The 27,120-nt window shown below is 42.9% G+C and overlaps 1 protein-coding gene across 1 annotated transcript in view; it reads right to left on the reverse strand.

The window, feature by feature from the left end:
- The window catches only part of myo10 (myosin X), a 116,556-nt gene that overhangs the window by 36,565 nt on the left and 52,871 nt on the right, over positions 1 to 27,120 (reverse strand). Inside the window, exons 4-19 of the mRNA XM_035428941.1 lie at positions 25,370 to 25,557; positions 16,243 to 16,377; positions 15,777 to 15,901; positions 14,972 to 14,985; positions 14,656 to 14,740; positions 14,059 to 14,162; positions 13,496 to 13,625; positions 12,777 to 12,895; positions 11,327 to 11,473; positions 10,697 to 10,797; positions 9,218 to 9,284; positions 9,017 to 9,109; positions 7,759 to 7,827; positions 7,311 to 7,393; positions 6,195 to 6,303; positions 5,531 to 5,611 (exon numbers count right to left, since the gene is read on the reverse strand). Of these exons, the coding sequence (XP_035284832.1) occupies positions 5,531 to 5,611; positions 6,195 to 6,303; positions 7,311 to 7,393; positions 7,759 to 7,827; positions 9,017 to 9,109; positions 9,218 to 9,284; positions 10,697 to 10,797; positions 11,327 to 11,473; positions 12,777 to 12,895; positions 13,496 to 13,625; positions 14,059 to 14,162; positions 14,656 to 14,740; positions 14,972 to 14,985; positions 15,777 to 15,901; positions 16,243 to 16,377; positions 25,370 to 25,557 (1,650 nt within the window). The remainder of the gene's footprint in view (positions 1 to 5,530; positions 5,612 to 6,194; positions 6,304 to 7,310; positions 7,394 to 7,758; positions 7,828 to 9,016; positions 9,110 to 9,217; positions 9,285 to 10,696; positions 10,798 to 11,326; positions 11,474 to 12,776; positions 12,896 to 13,495; positions 13,626 to 14,058; positions 14,163 to 14,655; positions 14,741 to 14,971; positions 14,986 to 15,776; positions 15,902 to 16,242; positions 16,378 to 25,369; positions 25,558 to 27,120) is intronic.

Consider the following 27,120-nt stretch of genomic DNA (forward strand, 5'->3'; position numbering starts at 1 on the left):
TTGCTAACTTCACTCAAAGATTTATTTATTTTTTCTCAGCTGAAGGCTTTCACATTCATTGGGGAAAACAGGGTTATGTTTTATGAATAACCTCCATGGAAAAGTGGCTGTGGACAGGTCAGATTTCAGAGGCAGGTCAGGGGCAATTAATGTGATATTTAAGCACTGTTGTAGCGACTTGGTAATGTAGGGCCGGGGAAATGAACATGTAACCACAAGGTCAAATAAATGCCGTCCACTTTGCTGATTCCTACAAGGACCAAAGCCTGTATTCTGACTTGGGTGCTGAATTTGCTTTGTGAGCTCTCCAAACTCAGCAGCAACAAATAAAAAACAATTAGACTTAGTGACATTCATTTTCATGACAACAACTAAAGACTACAACAACTACACATGCAAAAATGCTGTACAGACAATTACTAAATAGATTAAAGGAATCAATGTCTTTGGCATTTCTTAATTCTGCAGAGCCTTGCCTGCATACGTCTAAATGTCGGAAACAAATATCACGAAACGATGTCTCTACTCAGGCCTCTCCCGTCATCCTAGCTCTGGCCAGTACAGGTCTGAACACGCCAAGCCTCTCAGAAGGAGAGGTGCGGGTTTGACAGGAAGGGTGGGTGACTCCTACACACAGGCACAGAGCAGCCGTCCGCCGCATACAAATCTCCAGTCTTCACCCCCGCTGAGCTCAATTTTGAAACCATGGCCAAGTGTTTAAATTAATCATATTTTTGTGAAGAGAGAGTCCATTCACTTCTTTCCTCCACAGTGGAGACAGAGGAGTTTCTGAGTGGGAGTATTCCTTCGGTAATACTCACAAGTTCACTTTTGATAGACAGGTCATTAAAAGGACAGCAGCTTTTGCTTAGCTAGCTAGCTGACCATGCATGCATTCAAGTTGTTTTTCACAGTGCAGGTATCAACAGTTGCTCTAGTGACAGGATTTACTAATGCAGAGAGGCAAGAGAAAGAGCATGGTTAATGCTACAATTGCAGCACATTTATAATCTGTAACAACATGCAGAAATACCTGATGAAAGATGGACAAAAACCCACAGTCAAAACATTTGCAATACAGCAAGGGAAAATAAATCATGCTTTAAATATCTTCCTTTAGAACCTCTCTTTGTTCAGGAAATTTGAGCAACGGCTTCAACCTGGCAAAGTAGTTTATGCCTACACACAGATTTAAGGCTGCAAAAGTCCTACCTCTGCTTCTTCCTGAGCTGGCCCCATGTTTTCAGGCTGAGTTCTTGCAATGTGTCTCTGCTCTTCTCTCTGACTATAATATCTCATGTTTCAAGTCATCCCAGTGATCTCACACTGGCTCCACCAGTCTAATTCGTACCAGCTCCGACTCAAGAGAAGCCATGCCTAGCGAAGCTTGGCTTGTTCAAATACAGGAGACAGCAAAAAGTGTGTGTGTGTGTGTGTGTGTGTGTGTCTAGAGGGGTGGGGATAGCAAGACAGGAAAAAAGGGAAGACAAAGGGAAGACAGGAGAATCTCACTGAAGGAACCAAAGAACATTGAAATCCTTTCTTGGCGCAAGCATTTGCCTCAATGCCAGGCATTGCTAATTGTGAATTACTTTGTCAAACCTTGCAGCTAAGAGAAAAGGGCACTGGGTACACAGGCTGGTGTTTGGCGGTGTGGTTGTGGGTAAAGCCAATGCAATCAGGGGCCACTAACTGAAGAGAGGCCCACTCTCTGAAACTGTTTTGCAAAGGGTCCAGGCTCTTGAACTATATTGCTTTCGTCCATCTGGTTTTACATGTGTATCTGATTTGTGTTGTGCACCACAGTTAACAGCAAATAGTATCTTCAGTTAGATTTCTGTGACTGGTCAAAACATGCAGATGCTGTTACCAGAGGGTTAAAACAATACTTCTAATGCTAAATGAAAAGATTCCACAAGAAACATGAATAAAATTTAAGGTTATTGTAAAGTTTGTAAACAAAATGCTTTTATGACAAAAGTTATGAAAGTTATCAAGGTACTTTGGTTCCAGAAGAGTAGACAAGTGCTATGTGAGAAAACAGGTGAGAGAATACGGTCAAAAAGTGGGTCTTTGGTTTTCAACTAAAGTCAAGACAAGAATCAAAGTCCTTCAAATGGAAATAAAAAATGTCTTTAAGCAGCATGCACAAAAATAACTATCAATGTTTTTTGCAGCGCTGTGACGAAGGCACTAATAACCAAAATGTTTCCCTAGTTCTTTTTGAACGTGCAACTCAAATGAGTTTTTAAAATTCATGCTAGCAGTCACTTCATTCGGATCTTCCACTTTTGTCAATATTTTTTTGACAATCACATTTTGCAATGCAACCAATTTCTCAGTGAGATACACTTTTGACAAAAGATGTTATTGATTTCATGTTATATAGGCTCTGTGCAGCAACTGAAAAAGGAGTACTTCTTAATATTCTTATTTCAACAGAAATTCAAGCACCATCAACCACTTAGTCCAAAGCGCATAGTTGAAGCACTTTCACAGGCAAGGACCCTATTACTCAAATCATGGTCCTTAAGGGTTGTGAATTACTGGTTTTCCACCCTCCCTTTACCTGGGAGTCAGGTGTGAAGACAGTCTGGCCATTAATTAGCAATAATTGTTCAGTTCATTACCTGGGAGAAAGAAAAAAAAAAACCTGATTTTGATTTCAGGGCCAGATTTGATTTTCCACTTTCAAACCACTTTCAAGGCCCATGATAATCCTGTCCCTAAAGAAAATTCTAATTTCTTGGGAAAAACATAGTGATGGTGGCTGATACATACTTATCAAAAAGTCTCTTATCCAAAACTAACTATCCCACTGACACAAACGACAGACTTGTCTCTACCAAGTTTCAGCCCAATGTATAGTACTGCATGCACCAATATCTTACAAATTGTTTCTGAAATTCACTGGATATACATGAAGACTTAATTCTACTGAGCTGGGCCCTTACAGATCTCTCCTCCTGCCTATAGTGAAATTCCAACCCAAGCAATTAAGGAACAATACGAGGGAATCCTGAAGTCTTACAGGCGGTGGTGCAGTAAAAGCGGTAATTATGGAAGAGTGTGAGCCGACAGGAGTTGAAGAAGAGAAAAGCAGAGGTACCATTCAGACAGATATCAATCAAAGCTCAGACTGTGTTGTCTGAGAGCCATGTGAGAATTATCTCAAACACGCAAATTACAGGGTCTCAGGCAGACTTCAGTGCGCCTCTGCTTTTTATAAATCTTCCAGGTAATGGACTACGGCTCATACTGACAGCACTCACACCTGCTAATGTACAAACTATGGCAGTCTGAGGGATTTTAGGGGCCCCGCTGACTGTTAATGTCCACAAAACCATCAGTATGACTGTAAGTCCCTATTCACCCATGTGACCTTTCAGGCCCACCTGCCTGTTACTGATTGCACAGTGACTAGCGAGACTAACCCGGATCCAAAACAAGAGCAAGAAAACTGAATAGATGACCTTAAAGCACCTCACACAGTGGAAAATAAAAAAAAGTGACATCACACAAAATTAATTAATAAACAAATTACTATGAAAAATAAAAACAGATATGTGTATAACTCACTGACAAATCAGATGCAACCCACCATGTCAATCACTTGGTGAAAGATTTTAATTAGCTAGTGCCTCTAACTATTTCTGACTTACTATATTTGACTGAATAGCGACCTCAAATGCACTGGCACTCTGAAGTACAAAACAGAAATACAAGTTTTTATGAGAAACCTGGCTGCACCTCACAGTTCAAGCAGGAAAAAAGACAGGATTAAGGAAGTAACGTTAAACAGAACAAATAACAGCAGTGCCATTTAGCATCTCCATTTCTCTCCAAGAGTGGCTGGAATTCCAGTTTCCAGCCTTCAGGCAGCATCATTTCAGATGTCCCTGTTCATTAGAGGTAAACTGCACCCGGCTCTGTTCACCAGAGCATTCTGGCCAGCTCTATGAACACAGGCAATGATGCCGAGTCAAATACATTCCGTCACGTTTAGATTTCCATGCGTTTTCACATTTTGGAAATACATTCACAAAATGTCAGGCCAAAAATGAGTTTTCGGCAACAAGAAATGCCTAAGGAAGAGAAGTTTACAATTTCTTGCAATGCTACGATTGATGCATTGAGGTATTTCAATGTACCCAGGTGCACTCTTCCGATTCCCTGCCGTATCTCAAGGGGAGATGACAGAAGACTAGCTGCCTGGCTAAGCTGCACAGAGCACCGCACACTACGTGATCTCACCTGTAGAAAAAAGCTAGCAGAAAAGCGCTCTTCACAAAAAAAACAAACAAGTGCAGGCTGTATCAGGTTTCCCTACATTCACACAGACAGAGCTTTGGAATGTGATGACAGAAATATAGGTGTGGTCAGAGAGTAACAGATTTGAATCAACATTGTGACACTGCTATTGTGCCCTTGAGTCATGTATTTAACTGAAATTACTTCAGTAAATTACAGCTGTATAAACAGGTTATGTGTGAAATGTCTGCTAAGCAAGCCAGAAATGTAATGGAATGATTCAGTATTGCATTCATATTTTCTCTGCACCTATAGTGTGGTGCTTTGACAATGACCATACAATGAATCTTGATTTCACACACAGACTTTGCACAGTTACTATTAAATGATAATTTCACTATTCCATCATACGAATAAAGCACCAGGCCAGAGTTAAAATAACTCTAATTTCCATACCATGGTGTCAAGCTGTTCCTCTCCGAGAGTCTCCTGTTACCAACCAATTTCAAAACCAATGTCTCATGGCAAAAATGCAATTTTCTTTTCCATAATCACAGTGACAGAATGGTTTATCAGATTAAACTGATTCAGAATCAGATGGGCTACATTTGCATCAACATGATACCAATTTGAGAAAATCCTATTTATTTTCCCCGAGCCTACATTTTCCCTGAACCTACAAACCTTTTTAGTTCTACATCTACATCATTTAATACAAATACAACACGATACAAAAATAGTTGAACTGAGCATGTTAAGAATTGAGCAAAGGTATTGCATTTCGTTTGACATGTTTATCAGTCTGTGTGCACATATCAGTACCATAGTCTACCGCTAGTTAGCATAATAGAGTCCATGGTCTGTGATTTCAGAAATAGTGCAAAATAGTAAAAAATACAACTATTTTGTTGACATCATTCTTGAGAGGTCACACACACACACACACACAGACTTCCTAAAGAAACAACAGAGACTGAAATGGAAACATTGAAGAAAAGGAGGACAGTCCGTTGTACATCATAACCTCTGCATAACTCAACCAGACTGAAATCACAAAGCACAAGAGATCACACATATTCTCATCTACGCTCTTCGCACTCTAGATATGCCCCCCTCACTCTCCGGAAATCTGAAAGCACTGCAGTTCATGAATGCTGTGGAAGGTCAGACGAAGACACCAATGGAAAGGGGCTTTTTCAATACAAAGTGTCCCATTTGTTCTGAAACGAGCCACCTTCAGTTGAATTGGAGAGCAGCAGACAAAGGGTCAGGACCTTACCTTGTGTGTGTTTGGCTTGATGCACCGCACAAAGAACGGATTTGCTGTGCTGAGGGTGGCCATCAAAGAGTGCAACGAATTCTAGAAAGAAGGTATGAATCATTGAATAGAGATCCAAAAAAAAGAAATATCAAAATAGAAATATGTGTCCTCAACCATAAAATGTATTGTTTCATAAAATGTTTGTTTTGTTTTATGTTGTTAGAGCAAGCAGCCCACAATAAGATACAAACCCCTATGGAAGTGTTGTAAATATCCTCTGTATGTAAAAGTGCTGATGTTTTTCTCTGTTGTGGTGATAGATAAGAAAAGACTGAAAGATATGACCTAAGTGCATTTCTGTTTGATTTCATCATTTGTAAAATAAAGTAGCAGAATAAATTCAGATATCTGATATTCACTGGCTGCATTTCACTATCCCAAAACATTTATGTACTGTGAAGTGGACAAGCGTGTGTGTGTGTGTGTGTGTGTGTGCATCTACTCATTAGCAAGGTAGTTAACTTCAAATGCTCCAGTAAAATCTAGTTGGTTAAACCTTGAATGGTGCGCTACTGTTATTAGTTTTTGTATGTGTGAATATCTCCAATTATGAAAACATATGGCAGGCTACAGAAGAACCTGCAACAGTGCACTCTGGGCCCTGGCAATCCTGCAATCTCACCTTAAACTGGGAGCTGACAGTTGGCTTTCTGTGCTTAGAGCCGCACTTAAGGGTATCCTGGTTGTTGCAGCTGGAGACATGCTCAAACAGGTCATAGACAAAGTCCAGCCTGACAGATACAGAAGGGGAAGACACTCAGTTCATCAGGTCACTGTACACACACACATAATCACACACAAAAAAAAAAAAAAACGCACACACACACACACTCACATGCACCCACACACACACAAGCACACACACTTATATGCACACACACTCATACGCGCACACACACACAGATCCATGCTCTCCAAATGCAAGGATATTCATCCCCTGTGGTCTCCTCATCTCCTTTGGCTGATGCCTAATTGTGCACAGTTAGTGCTTTGAATGAATAACCCAATGAGAAAATTTTTTGCACAGTTCAATCATGCTTTCAAATGAAAATCATGAGCATCACTGTCAAAATTTTATAGATTAAAGTCGCATCATCTGTTGCTGCACATGTGTAATGTGGAGAAATGAAGGCAGAAATATAGCACATTTCCATTATTTATTTTCCAATATATCCCTGCTAACACACTGCAGGATCCTCATGAATTATTGATATGTGAAATTTTCAGCATAGTAATTCAAAAGACTCAATAAATAAAAAAAGAAGGCCTCTTCTAAAGGTAGAAAGCTATTTTGGTGAACAGGTTTCCTGTACGCTTCTTGACATTAGTATTGTTCTTAACTATATTTTACACCACTACTAGTACGTCTACGACTAGTGATGCTGCTGCAACTACTAATACAGGAACCGCTGGTGCTGCTTCTACTACAACTAATGGTACTGCTATTGCTAACACGACTGACTAATCTAGTATAGACCTCAGGATTGAAATACAGTACTTTCACAAGATCAATTGTAGGCGTGTAGCAGCTTGATTCAAATTTCAACAAAATAATCCTAAAATCCTTTATGAACACAACCACTGCCCTCAAGCCTCACTACCTGGCAGGCAAAGCCAAATTACATCAACCTGAAAAAATTTCTCTATACCCAGATTGTATTTCAAGAGCATTTAGCAATCCATGTAAAGTTCCAGCAAAGAAGATTAAGAATCTTTTTTTCATGTTCTGTGCACAAACCTGCTCTCACGCAGTAAGTTTAAGACATCTTCTCGGAAAGTGTCGCGGTTCTTCTCCAAGATACCTCTCACGTCATAGACAACCTACAGGGAGACATCACAGGGAGCCTGAGAAAAAACATCGCCAAATCTGATATATTTCAACAGTTGGGAAGGGGATGTGATTAGCAAGAGTGGGGCCACTTTTTATTTTACAGATTGGGCCTACCTGAAAACTGTTCACAATGTATATGGGAGAAAAATATCCTTTCTGTATAATTCCCAATACCTTTGCATTTAACAACACACACAACGGCCTACCAGTGACAGAACTGTTGAGCTGGAACATAGCACTTGTTCTAAAATGTCAACAACATTTGTTCAGTAATAATTCTGAATAACATATGCAAAAATTCCCTGCTCTGACTCATTCATCACAGTATTTCAAACAGGTGTGAGAACATACAAACCTCTCCGGCGTAGTGCTTCACCCCAAAAAAGTGGACAGCGACACGTGGTTTCACATAGAAGGGGTTTTTCTGCAGCCAAACAAATATGAAATAAAACAGAACATTAGTAAAGACTGTTATTTTGCAAGCTTCCATGATTTCAGCAGTGCTTCATAGTTGTACTTGTAAACATTCTAATAACCAAACACCAAACTAAAACAGCTGAGCCTGCTTTACAGTACATAAAGTTTGTTACCTATTTTAATCCGGCAAAAGGATATTTTTTAAAGTTTGGAGTGTGGTCTTTCACCACAATTAATAGCAGCATTACAGTCCCAATTAAAGTCTTGAGAGGGTTGGGAGAGCAGGGTAGGAGATGTTTCAGTAAGGGTTCAGTTAGTGCTGTTTCCGCACATACACAAACTGTATAATTTTGTTAAGATTCAACTACTGAATTTTATTCATGTGCACCTTTGCTTAAAAGAACACATGCAACCCAACAGTGTTAACATAATATTTTAGTCAACAGATGGTTTCTAAAGCTGGACAGACCAAGTCCTGCAAGAAAACAATAAGAGAGTCACATCAGTTTATTGCTGTCAAAAACCTGGTCAGACATGTCCAGGTAAATCCCACTGAAATATGCTCAGCATTTATGAAGTACGCTTCATGGTATGTGCTTTAAAACTAGTACTCTGGGTATTTTTTGTGACTGACAGCACAGCATCTCTCCATGTGAATCAGGCAATTTTTGTGTTCTCATATTTCATAATCCATCACCATGGAGCTTGGCGCGGGCAATAAACTGAACAATCTGAAAACAATTTTGCTTATAGTAATGCAATATTTATGAGCACTTCTGTGTATTTTTTACATATAAACACGGCTCAGCAATTCTTTAAATCCACCGATGACCTCACTATGTTAATGGAAACAAGCTGCTGCACAATTTGCTCTTCAAGCCAAATGCTGGAGCCTGGCCAAGGTTTTACTGGGGAGAGTTCCTGTTATTAACATATGTTAGAGCCATTAAAAGACGGGCATCCTTTAACCACACAGACGCAATTAGACCCTCTATAAAAATTCCAGAAAGTGAAAGGCATGGCAAAATAGACATCAGTAAGGTTATTCTGTTTACAGACACACTAGTATTATCATGTCCAATCAGTGTCACAAACTGAACAAAAAATAAATAGTTCTTAGACCAATTGCTTTTTAAAATGCAGTTGGTTGCGGAGCAGGATATGATGTCAGAAAAAGGCAATGGCACGCGGCCTACCGAGTGCTGGCTGTGTAGCTTCTCCAGCAAAGTGCTGTCAGTGGCTTTGGGGAAGTGGCTTTCCTCGTTGATTAGTGCGAGGAGCCCCAGTTTCTGTGGACAGGGAAGAGAAGAGCCTGTTAGGGACACCACCTTGCGCTGTTTTGCAGCACACGGATCACCTCAGAGCCTGAAAGCCCTGCCAAGAAACAAGACAGTTACCTTCTCGATCAGATCCAGACATTCTCCATTGTCCATCCAATTAATGTCCTCCCAAACTAGTCCTTCCCTAGAATAGCAAAAAATAAATAAATAAAATAAATCAGCATTCGGTCAACAGCAGCAAAAAACCCAAAGTCACCAAGGTGTTTTCCTTGCAGACATGTGGCCTTAATGCTAAGCTCCTGTTCTTAGCAGATGTTCATGGACAGGATCACATACATAGCTATACCCTCATATTTATAAAGCTAGAAATTTTCAGGTACAGATTAACACCTTGAAAAATGGCCTTGTGTACTTCACTAAAAATTCAAGCCTGCAACACTCCAAACCCACAGATCACTCAGACAACACTTTTTAAAATTAATGCATTAATGGAATTTTGGATTTACGTTATAAAAGTATGGACAGTGGTTTCAGGCAATATTAATCAGTTGAAGTCGCATATACTTTATAATATTGCATGCAATCACTGTTGATAATTTTATGAAGTAAATCCATCAGTTTTCTTGAATGTAGAGTCATTGATCTGGTAAACGTAAACATTTAATACGCGTTCACATTTTTAAGTGACGTGAGTTGTTTTGCATCTGCTAAAAGCTAAAATTTCCACAGGGTCAGGGCTTTACCCACTTTTGAGCACCTTTATTTTCTCTGTTGCCTGAAAATACAAAGATAACAATGAACATCCATACCTCACCCTTCTCACATTGGTTACTCATTTGCTTTGATGGCACAGCACAGAACAATAACTCCAGGCTTAAACAAATCCCAGGCAGGGACTCTCGGTAGAATAAATCACCAACTCTGCAGGGACCACACACTGTTAGGTAGTTACACTACCTTCCGTGGAACGGCTCCAAGATTTAATTACAATCCCCTTCAGAACGCTCGCCAGATTGCCTGTGCCCGCTCTGTGCCCGTCATTAGTACGAGAAAGGCCACACCCACGCCTTGGTGACATGCCCATGAAAGCCTCGCCTGCCCCCCCTCCCTGCTCCCCCCCCCCCCAACTGGCTTCACAAATCATTCCTTATGATCACTCGTTTCCTTCTACCTTTCTTCTCTCGTAATTAAAACCGACCTCCCGGAATTATGATCCAAGCGGGATCGGGGAAGGGGCAGCTCATTTGCGTGGGGGCATTTGTTAATCACGTTGGCGGTAAGAAGGCGTCGGCGCCCGCCCGTCGCTGTAGCTTGATGGATTGCCTGCGCCGCGAGGGCACAGTCGCGGTTAATGAAGAGCGATCTCCCGTTATGACAGCGGACGACTAGCGAGCCGTCGTTATTCGTACCGAATGATTTTTACGCAAAATGGCCTCCCGCCCACCACCACCCACTTTTCCCTCACATTCCAGAGTGAATCGTGCTCTGTATGCAACTCTAGGGTCTCATACGAAGAAGAAAAATGGCTGTGGCAGATAAACAGAATGAAGCTCATTATTGAGCCTGGCCACATTGCACTGTGTCAGCATTACCCACTTGTTATATTCCAGCTGCTCCAGTGAGAAGATGTGCTTGTTGAAGTACTCTTGCAGTTTCTCGTTTGCATAGTTGATGTTGAACTGCTCGAAGCGGTTGACCTGCCGGACAAATTGATTATTACTCTCGTTACTGTTCCCTGTCACCCATTCATCAGCTACCAGCATTTACGATGGTAATTTCATATGCCTATGGCCTTCAGAAGCTAGCTATTTTCCCACAGTAGTTTTTATCATACCCTCACACAGACGCAGACCTCATTATACTGAGATTGAAGCCAGCAATTGAAGGAGTTCACAAGAATGTGCCTAACCTGGAAAATATTCTATTTAAAGAAAATGATCTGTTACTCCATCTTCTCAGTGAATTGACTATAAACAAATTATTTAATGGAAGGTCTCAGTTTAGAATGACTAAACAATTTATTGAAATGTAGGTTTCAGAACGGAAAAAAAATATGTGGCGAGGAACAAGAAGTGTTGCAATGGCACATTTTGTACAAATAAACTGATGCTTTCTCACTATGATGATCCATCTTATGGTGATTTATTTAAGAGACAATGTTACACATTACAATTCTACTGTGCACCAAAATGGCTGCCTCACAATCCCACCCTTTCAGTTACCCACCTCGAAGTTCTCGAAGCCGAATATGTCCAAGATGCCGATGGACTTGAAGTCCTCCTTCCCTCGTATCCTGCTGTTGAGCTTGCGGATGATCCAGGTGAAGCACTGAGAGTACAGAGCCATGGCCATCGAGTCCCTGGAATCCACAGCCTGTCAGGAGAAAAGTTAACATAGCATAAGATAACATAACGACGAGAACAGGCCATTCGGCCCAACAATGCTCACCATTTTCCTGACTAAATTAGTGCTCTGGTTTCCTACAGACTAGATAGTATCTAATCTGTATCTGTGTCAGATATTTGGGTGCATGCACTGTTCTGATATACTTGTTTTAAACACTGGCAGCGGTGCACCTCTTGGCGCCCAGTGCATTAGCTCCTGGCAGCCCGAGAAATCCTGGATGACTTAAAGCTTAAATCCATCCTACAGTAGGACAAGGCCAACTGTGCCCCACTCCTGTGGACCCCTGGTCATTAGTAAACTAATGACACAGGCCCGGCTTGAACTGGTCATCTGAGCAGGCTTTGAACAGTTATTTTGAAAACTGAAAAAAGTGGAGCCTGAAATTAAGCATTCACTCTCTTCTAATTGACCGGAGGAGGGAAATGTAATACTGCTATGCAAGACTGAAACCACAGTTTTATTTTCTAACCTCTTAAGTTGCATTTCCTTTTCTCTGAGTCAGATAACCCGACACTGTTCCCTTTAGGAAATGGACCTGCAACTCTCCGGTCTGTGGTGGCTAGCATATTGTGCTCCACATCAACAATTCCCATATGTTTCAGACCATTGTGTTTTGGATTCTGGGGACTGACAGGTTTGATCTGCCTTTCAGACTGCAGGCTGGGGGATGGGCATCCGGTTCAGTGAGAACCGCGCACCACTGCTCTGACCCTGCCGCTCGCCCTCCCACACTGTAAACAAGACCAACTGCCCTGCATCCAGCAAACCGCCGGGGACATCTGAACTGGGACCACTGGTGGGTAGCTCTCACATGTGCACCGGATTACCAACTTTGAAGAGTCAGTTTGGGGACTTCAAAGCTTGCAAAAATGAGTACTTTGCGATATTAAATTAAACATGATAAATGCTGCGTGTTTATTGTATTGTTTAGTCATTTTTACAACAGCAATGATTACCAACAGCATGTGAAATGCAAGGTCACCTGGCTACACATGCTATGCTACCATCTTAAAAGTTTGTGTCAACATTTGCCATTTCTTTTGTGTTATAATTTTATCTTCTGAAACCTTTGTTCGAAGTGTGATGTGCGTAAACCAGAAATGCTATTGTAGTTAATGCACCTTAAGCTGCACACGTCTTTAGCTTAAGAGTTAAGTTACACAATGTGTAAATTATGTTACTGTGTATATTGCCTGAAACCCTCAATTCAGTAGTCCACTGTATTTAAACACTGTCTCGTGTGTGCTCTGCAATTGCCCCGCCCCCTTACCTGCTCAACAGTGAGTGGCGTGCTGATCTCCTCCCCCCTGAGAATCATGGACTTGTGGGTCAGCACCTCGGCCAGCTGCCCTGGGTCCAGCCCCAGGAGCTCCGAGACCCTGCCCAGTGCTGCAGCACACAGAGCGGTGACATCATCAGTCCGCGCCCACGTGCCTGAGGGCATGTGCAGAGCTCGTAGCCACGGACTGACTGTCTGATTGATCTGTTTACTGTATGTTCACAATACAGGTGAAGGATGAATCCTTCCTTCCTTTAAAACTGAACTGTACTATGCTTGCCACCTGCTGTTAGAAAATACATTATGGCACAATCCACATACAAGCTTACATAAAGAGGCCAAAGAGGTAAAACATACCACGAGGAGGGAAAAATACATTGTGGTTATTCATAAAATGTAATAATTTTACATAATATAATCTTAAATAATAATCTTAAATACCCCATGCTCCTTCTGGTTGTTAAACTAAGAGAAGTTCAAAAGGCCTTAAAGTATCTATATGCCACACACACACACACACACATATATATATACACACACACACACACACACACATTTCTTTCCAGTAGAGACCTTCATCAGATAATCCATTAATTAAAAACATCCTCCCCTGCCCATTCGCCCCACAGAGGCCAGGCTGGATGAGCGTCTGTTTGCCTTCCTGTCTGCTTTTCCCAGGGCGGCTGTGCTGCGGCATCCAGCAGGCTGACCTGATTTGGAGGAGACCTGCGCCCCGCCGGCGGTCATAAACTGGATGTTTCCGGTGTGCAGGACCCCGGCCAGGAGCCGCAGAATCTCCCGGATGTTCTCCTCGGTGAACTGCATGATCCGCATGGCGCTCTGGGGGAGGGAAGGGGGGGTTGGGGGGGAGCCAGACAAAACACAGGCCGCCATCACTCAAACAGCCCCCCGCAGGAACACAGGCTCCAGAACAATCCAGAGGATTCAGGGGAAAGAGAGATTTGGGCGGCGTCATTTTCTGTCACAACCCAATGCCTGCTGCTTATGACACGATGTGTCAATGTTGATTTCTAATTCTAACAAAATATGTGTGGTGGAATTAGACCACCGGTTGTGCTCCACATTTGAGCTGTTCCTTTGTGGTCAAGATCTTATTCCAGTAAACTGCATGCAATGTAATCCACCACCTCTAATAGCAGCTTAGCCTTCTCTCATGTTCACGTGTTCCAGTATACCCGGAAGAGCTGTGCAGGAAGTGAAATACGAAAGCAGGGAGAGGCGCAGGAGCCGCGCGGTGAACGGACGAGCTCACCAGCACTTCCTGGAAAGTGTCCTTGTCATTGATTGTCTTGTCTGCCACACATCCCGACTGCTTCAGATAATAGTAGCTGTCTGGCGAAGATAAACTGAAGACCTCTGCAAAAACACATAAGGGAGAGCATTCAGCTGGAGTTCTGCATGATCATCTGTCAGGGGGAGGACTCACCCCAGGGGAAATAAAGCCATCATTCCTGCAGTCTGGAATCTCTTCAGTGCTTTGCTCACTTACTCACTGCTGATCAAACCCGGTTCACTTTTAACGATGTGCACCAAACGCATATTCTGTTACATCCTAGCGTAAGGAAATACGTTTTAGCCAAGGGCACAGAATCAAAATTCCCTCCTGGGACTGGGGCCCAAGACCTGCTGGTCTGGCACACGACTCCCACAGGCCATGATCCAGGTCATGATGTCAACAGGAGCCGTGGACTACAGGAACACTACCATATCTGTCCGACAGCACTTTCCTCCAGATTCCAGGTTTTTACTGTCAGATTATTGTTGGGACTGATGCTGAGTCGGGGCTAAGCCGTGTCAGTAGGTACAGAAAGGCTGCCATGGGCCATGTGTTGCCCCCGCTGTCACTCACCCCGCTGTTCTGGGTCGCTGCCGGCCAGCAGAGCGTAGAATATGTGATAGTTTCTCTCTCCAGGGTTCTGCCTCACGACCCGGTTCTGTCCCGACAGAGGAGACATGTCTGAGCACGAGCACTCAGAGCACCGTACGTAACACCAACAACAAACACCCTCCTGACCCAGAAGAATCTTTACAGAGCTTCCACGGATTTATATTTTGCAAAGAAACAGAATGTAATAAAAGTTTAACACATCCATCAATTAACACGTTTACAGTTACAGTTACAGTTATAAATGCGTTTCTACGACATTAAAAAGCCTGGAACTCACCTTCTCTAGTAAGTCTTCGGTGAAAAGTCGACAGTTAAGGCAAATTACGGAAGAAAGGGCTTCTTTGTTCCATAAAGGAGAAGAAGAGAATAAGGAGGAAAGCTCTCTCCTCCTGCAGGCTCGTGTTGTCAGTGTGAGTCTCATTATCACGCCTGTAGCCGGCGGCGTGAGAGAGAGATAGCAGGCAGGCAATGTGTCACCCCATCGCCTGCTTTAGCATTCCCTGACAGGTCCGTATAAATCTCTATTATTAATCCCTCCGTTGCACAGAAGATGCTGGAGAAAGGCCTCTTTGGCCTTCCTGGCAGACACAGTGGCTTACTGAGCAAAGAAGAAGGGGGAAAGAGACCTAACTCCACTGTGATTTAACCAGTGTTGGAGCCCAAAATCTGTGAACAGCACAATGCCGAGAGGAGAGCAATGGAAATAAATGACGAGTAATTGACAGCTGCCCGTGTCCCTTGTGTACAACTACTCATAACTGCCTGCTCTAAATCTCTGTCTGGTCAATTAGAAGGGATTGTGAAAGTGATTGTTTGCCATTAGATGTCACTAGGGCCCCCCACTGAGGGGTCATGTGACACAATCATAGACATATGAATGTAGTTTAACAGCAGTATGCTATTTTTGATTAATGTTGTATTTTATAACACACAAAGCAATTTTCAAATAAAAATTTTTTATCCAAATTTCAAACTCTTCTGCTGTCTCCTAGGGAGGACAAAGAAAAATGGCTCTTTCATCTTTCAGCTTTGACTTTCTAATTTAGCCTTTCATAAAGGAACAGTCAAAGAAAAAAGGATACAGTCAACAATTTTGCCCCCTTGGATGTTCCCCTTTTGGCAGAAGTTGAGCTGCACAAACTTCCCGAAGCGGCTGGAGTTGTTGTTGTAGACGGTTTTGGCATTTCCGAAGGCCTCCATGATTGGGCTGTTTGAAACAGAGGGAGTGTTGAGTTTCATTAGGGAAAAAAAAGATCTCTACATCTTGAAAAAGGCACAGTGACACTTCCTCGGCAGGGCAAACAAAGTTCCTGCCTCCAAAAGCAAAGATAGGCAAAATTAGCTCTTTGTTGATTCTTCACAGGGTGAGTAAGCTGGTGTGAGAAAACTCAACAAGCTCATTCGATGCGCGCGGATGATAATGTTCACTTAAAACTCGGCAGGTCAAAGGATGCTACGGAGGTAGAGAAATGTTAAACGGGGCTTGGGGGCATCTTTGTGTTTGCCTTGGCTACCGTTGCCATGGCAGCCACCAGCGGACGGACTGACCTGCTCTCCAGCAGGGCCTGCTCCACGTGCGACGTGCCCTCTTTGGACATGGCCTCCAGGGAGTGCTGGCTCATGGCAGACAGGAACCTGAGGATCAGCTTGGTGCTCTCGGTCTTTCCTGCCCCGCTCTCTCCACTGGAAAATGGGATAGAGGCCTTAAGCATAATTTAAACAGCCTTGAGTAGGTTTTTCAACAAGCAACACAATTACAATTTTACAACAACAACAACAACACTCATTTCTCATTTTAAAATGGGAATTATAAGATTACATACAAATACACTAAATCCATAGTCTAATAATCCTGGAGAGAAACTGTACACCAAATCCCTATTACATATAATATAAAATGAAATCTTTAAAAATATAGTTATACAGTCCAATATAAATTGTCTTGTAATCATAATTCTATCACTGTCTCTACACACCTCCACTGCTTTTATCATCATTGCACTTGAAGTAAAACACTGATTCCTAAAAAAACCGCTTTCACTTGTCTAAAGCATTGTTACACTATTCACTGTCTATTTTGGAGGGTAATCCAAGTAGACTACTGCTTGAACGGCAGCTCAAGAATGACCAACATCCTGTTTGACTTAAACTGAACACAAGGGGGCAGGCTCTCATCTGAAAAGCACATCTGCTTGCTGAAGTGTAGTGTGGTTTGCAAGCTGAGAAGGACTGAAACACATTCCATCCAAATGCATATATACGGGTATATATCAGCACAGCACACTGTTGCTTGCGTCCACACGCTTTCAGCATTTATGCCCACACATTTGCCACTTTTCTGACCTGTTCACTTCAATTTTGCAGTACATAGTATGACCTGCTTGAGAGCAACCTCACATCCGGAGACCGTGAATAGCACTCCCAATAAAATAAACTGAACACTTTACAAGACCACATTTTCAATGTTAATAGTGCATTTAGAAGTGTAATTCGAAGCACCCTGCGTCTTCAACACTAAAAGTATGACTTCCAAGGAAGAATTAGAATTCACAGGAATCTAATTCTGTTACCAGGCCCAGGCAGAAAAATAACCAGCATCAGATAAGCCTTGAGGGAGTCTATTTACTCTGGTAGAGACAATCGTATCCCAGTAGGACTGAATTAGCTGTGAATATTTCACTCAGATGCTGGACAGAGCGCGTGTTTACATAAAGACGAAAGGCGTCACACACCAGGGAGTGTGCATTTCATTGGCCTGTGGACAGTACTAGCTGCTGTCCACACCGCCCTTCTTCACAGTCCTGGAGGCGCAGCTATATGGAAGTGCTTCTCGCACCAGTACTGGACGGCAGTAGCACACTCAGTGAGGCTTCATCAGCCTCCTAATAAGTGACACAACCAATCATAAAATATCACGCTCCACAGCAAAACAGTGTGGTCATTAATTCATTAACACAGATGGATGGGCCTCTCATTGATTAAGGATAGGCCTAGACTGGGTAGTATAGCCATACCAGACACACCTCTGCTGTCAGATACAGCAGCAATGCCAGAGCCACAGACACCAAAACAGTCGCCAGCAAGCAAAAAAAAGTGCTCTGAGGGTATTCCCCTGCGCCTTGACTTGATTGGGCGGACGGTTTGCCGAGCGCCACCGGACTGGCCGGGGAAACCGATCTGGCCTGGCGTGATTCCCTCAGCCGTTTAAGCAGGGCCCTCGAGCGGAAAAGGGTCCGATTTCACACGCGGGGGCGCGCGGATCACACGAACCCGGCCCACCTTTGAACCCCCCTCAGCCGTAGCTGAGCGGGGGGTTCAACGGCGGGGCTGCTTGTGGACAACTCCTCTCCACATGCCTTTTTAGAATCACTCGCTTACCCCACTGGACCTCAAATAAATGGGGTACTCCTTCCCTCCGCATGAGAAGTGGGTCAAAAGCTGGCTCGATCCTCACCCCCCCTAAAAAAAACCTCCATACCAGATGGGCACAGCGAGACTTCAGCACACAGGAATGCGTCTATGAAAATATTTAGACTGAACAAGGGGCGAGGGAGGAGGGGGACGCAGGAAAATCAAATAATTGCCCCATTGTCGCATACAGAAACACACATGCTCACACACACACACATATGTGCACACACACACACCCGCATGCACACATACACGTGCACACACACACACACACACACGCACACACACATGCACACACACGCACGCAGGCAGGCACGCACGCACACACACGTTCACATACACACACACACGCACACACACACTGATAAAAAAAACATACATGCAAAGAAAGATCTGGCCTCCCCTAGGCGAGCTGTCATGAATCCGCCCCAGGCCCAACGGACCAACAAACAGGTCCCACCACGAAAATATCCATAAACACAGTCCTCTCTCTCTCACGCTGAATCAGGTATGGCTTTTTACAGTACAGGAGCTCACAGCGGGATGACATAACGCCTTCTCCTGCAACACAGTTTATGCTGTGGCTTTTATGACTCGGCCATAAACGTCACAGGGGTTTCAGTTAAGACGTCCAAAACTTTCAGGCCATATTAAGTAGCCTCTGTTTAGAAATGAGCCTCCTAAAAGCACTTTTGGAAGCGTAGTCTGACAGACACATATGAGAACACTGCCTTTGTGGAAAGATTCAGAATAATTAAATCCCAACAACTGCGAGCTATTAATACGCTTTGAACCCTTTGAACGAGCAAGCAGTTCCGTGGAAGTCGGCTGGCAGCAGTCCTCAGAAGCATCCTGCCAAGACACACCATAAAAAAGCTCAGTCGGCTTTAAAAGGCCGCCATTTCCCTCTCACGTTCCCCACACATCAAATCAAATTGCCACCAGCGCTGGGACAGGGCGGAAGCTAACTCGATTCTGGAGAAACTCTCACAATGCAGGCGCATGGGATATGACACCTCGGGTTACTGGAAATTAGAACTGGCATTGGCATTCAAAAAAATTGAACGTACGACAGCAACCACAAGCAAAACAATTTAACTCAGTGTGAACAACACACGCAACATAATTACCACACTAACAGATGACATTATTAATATTTAATGGCTCAGCAGCACCCATAAGGGGTCATCCAGGGTAGCTTTCATTTAGATATTACCCACTTTTTTTTACAGCTGGGTATTCACTGAAATAATGAGGTTGGGTGCATGTGGTACCACAGCGCTGCGGCACTGTTCACAATCTGTAAATTCAGTTCTGAGGCCATGCTCTGGCAATATTGCACTTTTCTGCACCTCAGGAGCGTTCGGTGCGCGCTGCTTTCTCGGCAGCACCAGTTGTCCCTGACGGAGACCCCCGCAAGACTCCAATTTGCACACTCGTGCTAAAGCGGGTATGATCTGGCTCCCAAATCTCTCTGGCCGAGGGCTGTGGGAACACACTTCTTAGTTACGGCGGCTTCTGCTGTGAACGAAACTAAATGGGTGGGGGCAGTGTCAGTGGGCGTCCCATTTGGCTCTTGCCCTGGCTTCATCGCCAGTCTATTAAGTGCCCGCGCTAGTCGGGATCTCTTTTGTGGAAGCTGGCGGGCACGCTGGCGCTCTGCCACCTCCTTTGTTTCCGCTTAGAAACGCTACAGTGTCTGAAAGGTCCAGGCACTGACCGGGGAGGCTTTCATACCGCAGGAAGGAAGAGGACGAGAGGAGAAACCGGACTGAAAAAGATCAGGCTTAATCACACACATAAAGCATGCTGGGATACGCTGTAAAGGAGAGATCATTGTCAGGGAGGGAAGTCCCACGCTTCAGAGCTGACGTAAGATGGTATTAGCGCCTGTCAGTATAGAGTGATCACTACTATGACCTGCCCGCCTTTGCCACCCTGTGTTTTGTAATATGACAAGCGGACCAGCAGGACGTCTGACATGGGGCAGAAAAGCCTGCAGTTTCTCACTGGTCCCAGACGAGACGGGGTTATTGCGTTTGTCCTAAACAACCAGCCCCCCCGCCCCGTTAATCACACATGCCAGTCACAATAAAGGTTGTCAAGGAGAGGTGAGTCCGGCCTCTGTCCCTGCTCCAGACCCGGGTTTTCTCACTCTCCTGCTCCCATCACCAGAACAAAAAAAATAATTTGTGCGACAAACTACCCATGCAGGTTAGGGGCATCTGAAACATTTCTTTAAACTTACACAGTACATTTTTAAAAAATGTTTCAAATGTTACCCGTAAATATGGGAATTTATATTCAAGGGCTAGGATGAAAATTGTACAGCACAAGTACTGCTCTTAGTACTTAGCTCTTTTGTAGAAACTCATCTGGAAAAGAAACTTTGATGAACTCACCCCTACTTTGTTCACGTTACACCATTGTATTGGAATAAGCATTTTGAAATTTGCAATGCAAGATTTACAACACATTTCCACTGTCACTAGAATGTGAATGAAACTACAAAAAAACAAAAACAAAAAAACAAGTAGCACCTGAGTGTTGCTACTACCCATTCATAAAGGCAACAGGCTCAGGTGAATGCCATATAATCATTACACTTTCAAACACTGAGACTGTCTTCTAACATATCCATACTGAATGCTACACAATGTAGCATTAATGTTGCTCTGATAAGGCCTGGTAACAGTGGGCCTTGCTCTCTCATCTCCTCCTCACCAGTACCAGTACCCAGCCACCAATACAAAATTGTTCTCATTTGTTTGAACCCCACAGGGATTCAACAAGTCCGCCTGAAAGGTTGGCACACTTTTAACTGGCCTGAGCGATCCATGCTGCTAGCCGAAACGTCTGGCTTACAGAAAGTGGTGGGTGATAGAGACAGCGTGTTTTGCCTGCATAGGCCAGACGGGGTTGGCACGGCAACGCAGCAGACCTCTGCTCAGGTCAGCTGGGGGCAAGGGGTTATTTCCTGAGGAGCAAATGGGAACGATCCCCTTGAAAATAAACCTGACAATATAATCCCAATTAAACGAAAACAAAAGCCAAGGAGCCTTTGAGACCTTTTTTTTCTGTCTAAATGAGCATAGCTGGTCTCACTTACAAGTTTGCTCCTCGGGGGGGGGGGGGTTTGAGGGATTGTCACAATCCTGGATTTGGACAATGCCCTGCCCTACTCTTTTAACTGGCAAATTATAAATGAACAAATTATAATGAACAATATGTTGCTGTTTGTAATATTTAGTAACACTGTGGTATTCTAAAACTAAACATGTAAACAATCACACAAAGAAAACATTAAAAGAGCTTCTTAATGTATTTAACTCTTTCATGAAAGACTAACGCAAGTTATGTTAAAACTGTGAACGTGATACATTCTTATGTGGTCAGGAACATGCCAGAGCCTTGTGATCTTTCATATTATTTCTCCTAATACCTTCGCTCATACCCCCTGGGAATAGCTCTATTCCATTTAAATAGACACAACAAAAGCAGAGAACACAAAAGCCATTGTCTCCCCCTCAGAATGGGCATACATCAGTCTGGTGCTTAAGGTCACGCACGGTCAGAGCAGACGACACAGAGCAGATGCACCTGGGCTCCTTGTCCACCAATGAAACAGAACCATGTTGTCTCTGAGAACCAATGAATATGCACTAGGGGCAGGACCTTTGTGATGACATGCTGAGAAACCTGGAGGTAAACAAGGTGTCAGATTTCAATTTGAGCACACATTTTGAGGCCTTCAGACTGGGGTTAGGAGGGGCCACAGGCAGACTCCCAGCCCAGGGAACAGTGACATGAGTGATGACTATTCACAAACTTCCCACAATCTCCTGGGGTCAACCACATAGCAATAATTACCTATCTGGACTTCTGCTTGGCTTATCAATTATTAACAGTTACACGTCATTCATGCGATCAGACCTATTGGAGATGCACCCACTGGCCATGAGATATCTATACGACAGATGGGCTTCAAAATAGGCTCTTCTGAAGACATTAATCAAGTGCTGCACTGCTGGAAATTCATTATTAGTTGTCCAGAAGGTGTTAAAAATGAAACATTTTAAAAGTGACAAATTTCCTGCCATTCTTATAATCAGAAATTTATCCAGAATATAGCCACTGGCTACTAGTCACAGTAAAAGATACTGAACAGGGGGTAAATACTTCTCCAAAGTTCCTCCCAAAGAGAAAGGAGGCAGGGGGTTAGAGAGAGAGGGGGAGAGAGAGAGAGAGAGCAAGAGACTGTATGAATGTGTATATCTCTGTTTGTATGTTTGTGTGTGCGTGCGCCTGTGTGTACAGTATGTGAGTGTGGGCATTTGTTGGTGTGCAAATGTCAGCATGTTTATGCTTTTGTGCCTTCAGGCTAATGTAGGTTTTATAGTGCACATTTGTGTGTATATACAGTATGTATGCATAAATGTAAATGCCTGCCTGTATGTGATTATGTTTGTCTTTTGTTTGCATGGATATGTGGAAGAACCAGTTGTTTCTAACTGCTGGAACAGACCACTACCTGCTGTATACTGTCAAAACAACAGTACCTCAAAATGTATAAAAAGCACTAGAAAATGAAATCAGACTGAATATGAGTATTTGCTTTTCTGCATCTTTCCTGAAGGAAAATGTACTGTAGCACAGAACAGGTTGCAAAAAATGAAGTTACAGTACATTCCTGCATAACCACTTCCCACATAAGCAACCTGCCAGCTTTTCCAATGCACTCATTTAAATGTTAATGTTCTAATCATGATAGACAGCCTGGCTAAGTGCTGACTTTTATGTGAGAGCAATTCATTAACGATATGTCCATACTCGGTGCAAGCTAGGACTACTGGACCTCTCCTGTCACAGGTGATTTACGGTCTATTGTGCTATGAAAATAAGAACAATTTAGAAGTAAACAATTTTTTGAATGTATTCAATTTTTCATATAAAAATCTTGAAACTGCTTCAGCTGGCATGACTTTTAAATGTTTACCTTTTTATCCAACATTTGATTCATCCACCTCCCATCTGGTCATACCGAGGTTGTTTAGGGCAGAGTTTAATGTCTTGCATTTATAAATGAGGACTGCATATACCCTGACTCAATTTGACACTCACAGGCTCTTTCATCCTTGTAACAATGAAACACCTGCTGTTTTAACCTTAAGGGGATTTGGAAGATTGAGTTCTCTCATGGTTCTCTCGTGGATCTCCATTGGACCATTCCAGTATATGACTTTATTTACATCATTTGTGGAACTCTGCCAGCCCTGCTGGCTGGAGCAGTCCAGTCTCCGGACCTGGAAAGTGGACTGCAAGAGTTCACACATGTGGATTGCAGATGCTATGCTGGCGTCTGAGGTCTTTGGAGAATGGCCCCATTGTTTTCTTTATGCTTTGTTGGCATTCATTTGTTTGTTTTCATTTTGTGTTTGCCATATTCCTGAACTGCTGGTATCCTATCCCACCTCCAAAACAATGGTGATTTTTGTCACTTGAGGAAGAGCAGAGAAAGGCTGTGTGTAACCACAATATGCTCGATGTGATATGTGGAATTCCCAAATTTTGGGAAATAGTTAAAAAATATGAATTTGATATTACAGTATTCTCCTTAAAAACAGTCCTTTTCATATGACACAAGCAGAAACATTGCCTGTTTCCCTTCTACTCTACTGAATTCAGCAGTCCAAATGTTACATGTGTCTCCCATTACCCACAGTGCACCACTGCCGGCCCGCATTTGATGAAGATTACTTCCTTAAGTGGCTGTCAAAGAAGTAAGAAACTTATGCTGGAAAATTGCCGATGAACTTCAGCAATTATATCTTAAAGGACATGGTCTTTTGCCCTGAGGTCGTCCTTGTTTTGCAGGAAGATTTGACTGCCCCTTGCAGGGGTGTGAGAAACGACAAGTTTCCTTGATATGTTGCTCAGGCAGGTTGAAAACAAAACGCTTCAGTACTTGCCATGGATGAGAACTGTGGCCAAGAATTTGCTATCTGCAACCGGCAGGAAGGATACTAACATCCGCTCTCTCTGTTTAATGGGGATGTGAATATTATTGCAGAATGCAAAAATAACCTGAGACGTTTGATGTAGTAGGGGAAGCACTGGAAGAGCACAGCATTTCACGTACAATCACAGAGGAAGGACACAAAGGTAAACAGTGTGTTGAGGTCCAAGGGACCTCAGGATGCAAACCAACAAAGGCTTAAGGCAGAGAAAGTGCATATAAATATATTTAGACTGAGCGAGTGCCAAAGGTTCAGTCAGGTCGTATAAACCTGTCCATGAAAAAATGTAAAAAGAGGGTCAAAAGCCAGAAATATGAACACAGTCCCTCACGGTGGAGACTGAGGCAAAGGTGGACAGAATAAGAGGAATCAAGTGTCGAACAACACTGCATACAGTTTATCCCTTATGAAAACAACTCTTTTGGGTTTAGCAGGTACATTTAGTTGTTCTCTTCTCATATCTTTCAGCCAAGTTCAATCCCTTTTAAGTCGATAATTGTGGCTATGCTGGCTCCTTAGAGGCATAACAACCATTGATTAACAAGACAGTAGCACTGACTACAATTACTTTCAGTCAGGGGAACAGCAGTAGCCAATGCAGTGCTGTTGATGCTTATTAACAGCTAACAGTATTCAAAATTTGCTTGTGGACTCTGAACCATGGTAAAGTCCTGCTTAAAAGGCTCAGTTTATGGCTGACATTATTACGCAAGCAGCCTGGCTTAAGTTTCTGGTTGGATAAAACATAACATTAATTTTTTTGTTTGTTTGTTTTAGGTTTCCCATGTCAGTCCCTGAGGTGGTGATATGACATTTGGAGTAAAGTCACTATCATAATTAACTTCATATATCAACAATGAGGTTACACAGTGCCCTGCTGAATAGATAGCTTTGTGCTGTGTGCTTTGTCATTCACCTGTGTAGCTGAGATATTTCCAAAATTTTGTTAAGTTAAAAGCAAATAAAAACAAGTTCACACAAAATATCAAATAATGTGCCTTCTAACTCCATGGAAAACAAAGGGCCTATGGTCAGAATCACACCTCTATCCCACCCGTGTGTTAAATTCCCTATGCATAGTTTCACCTCTGCTGCCTTTCTAACAGGTTCCCGTTTACTGCAATATATAATCTGCTACACGTTTCAACAGTAAGGCTGCATACGGGCTTAACAGATCCTTCTAAATGGGTAATCCACTGTGGGCCAAAGGGTTATCTGACCAGCAGGGCGGCAGGCTTGCCTCTCACCTGATCAGCACGCACTGGTTGTCCGTCCTCTTCCACAGCGAGCGGTAGCACTCATTAGCCACAGCGAAGATGTGCGGGGGGATTTCACCCAGGTGGTGCCTGCTGTAGAGCTCCACGCTGGATCGGTCGTACAGGTGGGGGATGGGCTGGTAAGGGTTCACCGCCGCTAGGATGGAGCCAATATATGTCTGGAGGAGACAAAAAGCCAAACAGGAACAACCTTAACGTTTTCCCAGTGACATACATATTTTTCAAACATTGCTGCATGTAAAACACTGTATCGAACCAATCACATTTATCAAATAGAGTATGTTAAAGTATATCTCACTTATAGCTTGTCACAGAAAGTAAATTACCCAAGGTGCACTGGGGCCTCATAAGCTTTTGGACACTTGGCAGAAAATGTTATTCACTTCCTTTTTCCTTTTGTTTTTCCTGAGACCTGCTGCTGGCTCCTGCCGGGTTCTCTCTCAGACTTTGAAATTTTCAAACCACTACCTTTGGCAGGAGATGAAACAAAGTCTTGCGTGCTGTTTGAATTTGGAGTTTTGTGCTCGTTTTTTCCTTTTTCTTTTAATAGCTCCCCGTATTCAGAGTATGACTCAGATACACGTTGGTGTAAAAAGTACCATTCTGTCTGTCAAAACAGGTCACAGCACACAGTACACTAATTACTGTAATAAAAAGTAAGAGTTGTCTGTATTCCACCAGAACCATTAAAGTCTTAACAAGAAGGGCCAAGACTGATGTACAAAACACTGACAGCACCTACCCTACTTTTATTTTTCATTAAAAAGCACCATCATTAAAAAGCACCATACACTAATATGACTATGCAAAAGTGGCCTAATGACGTATAAACAAAGAAATGAACCGATTTAACAATTGCTTTAACACACCAGAGAAGAAGAAACAGCATACACAGCACCAGGCCATTAATAGCCTGTTGGAATAGTGAGTTGAAATAACAGGCATCTTACAGATAGACATGGCAAGATGTGCAGCAACCTCTGAAACTCGACCCATTCTAACAAATATGTCTGATACAAGAGAGTAACGGAGGGGGGGCGAATCCCAACGGTTGATAGAGATCAAAAAGATATTGTTTGATAACCAGAAAAATCTTTCCTTCTCCATCATTTTTCCTATTTGTGGGAAAATTATGGCAGAATGCTGCAAAACTAAATTGATAGAAAGTACACAAAAGCACCTATTGTAATAGTTTAATAAGTTTTTCCATGTTTAGACCTTGTTCCCACGTTCTGAACAAGGCTCTATTCAGAAACACCAAAAAATAGTCCACTCTTGGCTTATTCTGTAGTACTGGGGCAATGACTAATAGATAATAAATGGCCTTGGAACCCACTCCGATCATTATTAATTCTCAAAACAAACTACATTTCACCAAACCCTTGCCGTCTTCCATCAGAAAATAACCTTGGTTCTCTCTAACCTCCTAGCACTTTTGGTATCCTCTCACATCACCAACCTGAAGGCTTCTGTCAATTTTATATATTTTTGCAGCACTGAGTTAACTTTAATGTGTAAATAGGTGTAGGTCAACCCGGGACATCTCCTAACCTTATTATTTTGCTACAAAAAAGGAAACCCACCTACTTTAATCTTTAAAAAGCAGCCTCACGGTAAGCCCACCAATCGAGCTCAGTGCTGTCATTAAGCTTTGTGTGATGCAGCAGGTGAAAATGAGAAAGCTTTCTACTACACACTCAATAAATCAAAAACCAAATCAC

This window comes from Anguilla anguilla, chromosome 8, assembly GCF_013347855.1.
Source record: "Anguilla anguilla isolate fAngAng1 chromosome 8, fAngAng1.pri, whole genome shotgun sequence".
NCBI lineage: Eukaryota > Metazoa > Chordata > Actinopteri > Anguilliformes > Anguillidae > Anguilla > Anguilla anguilla.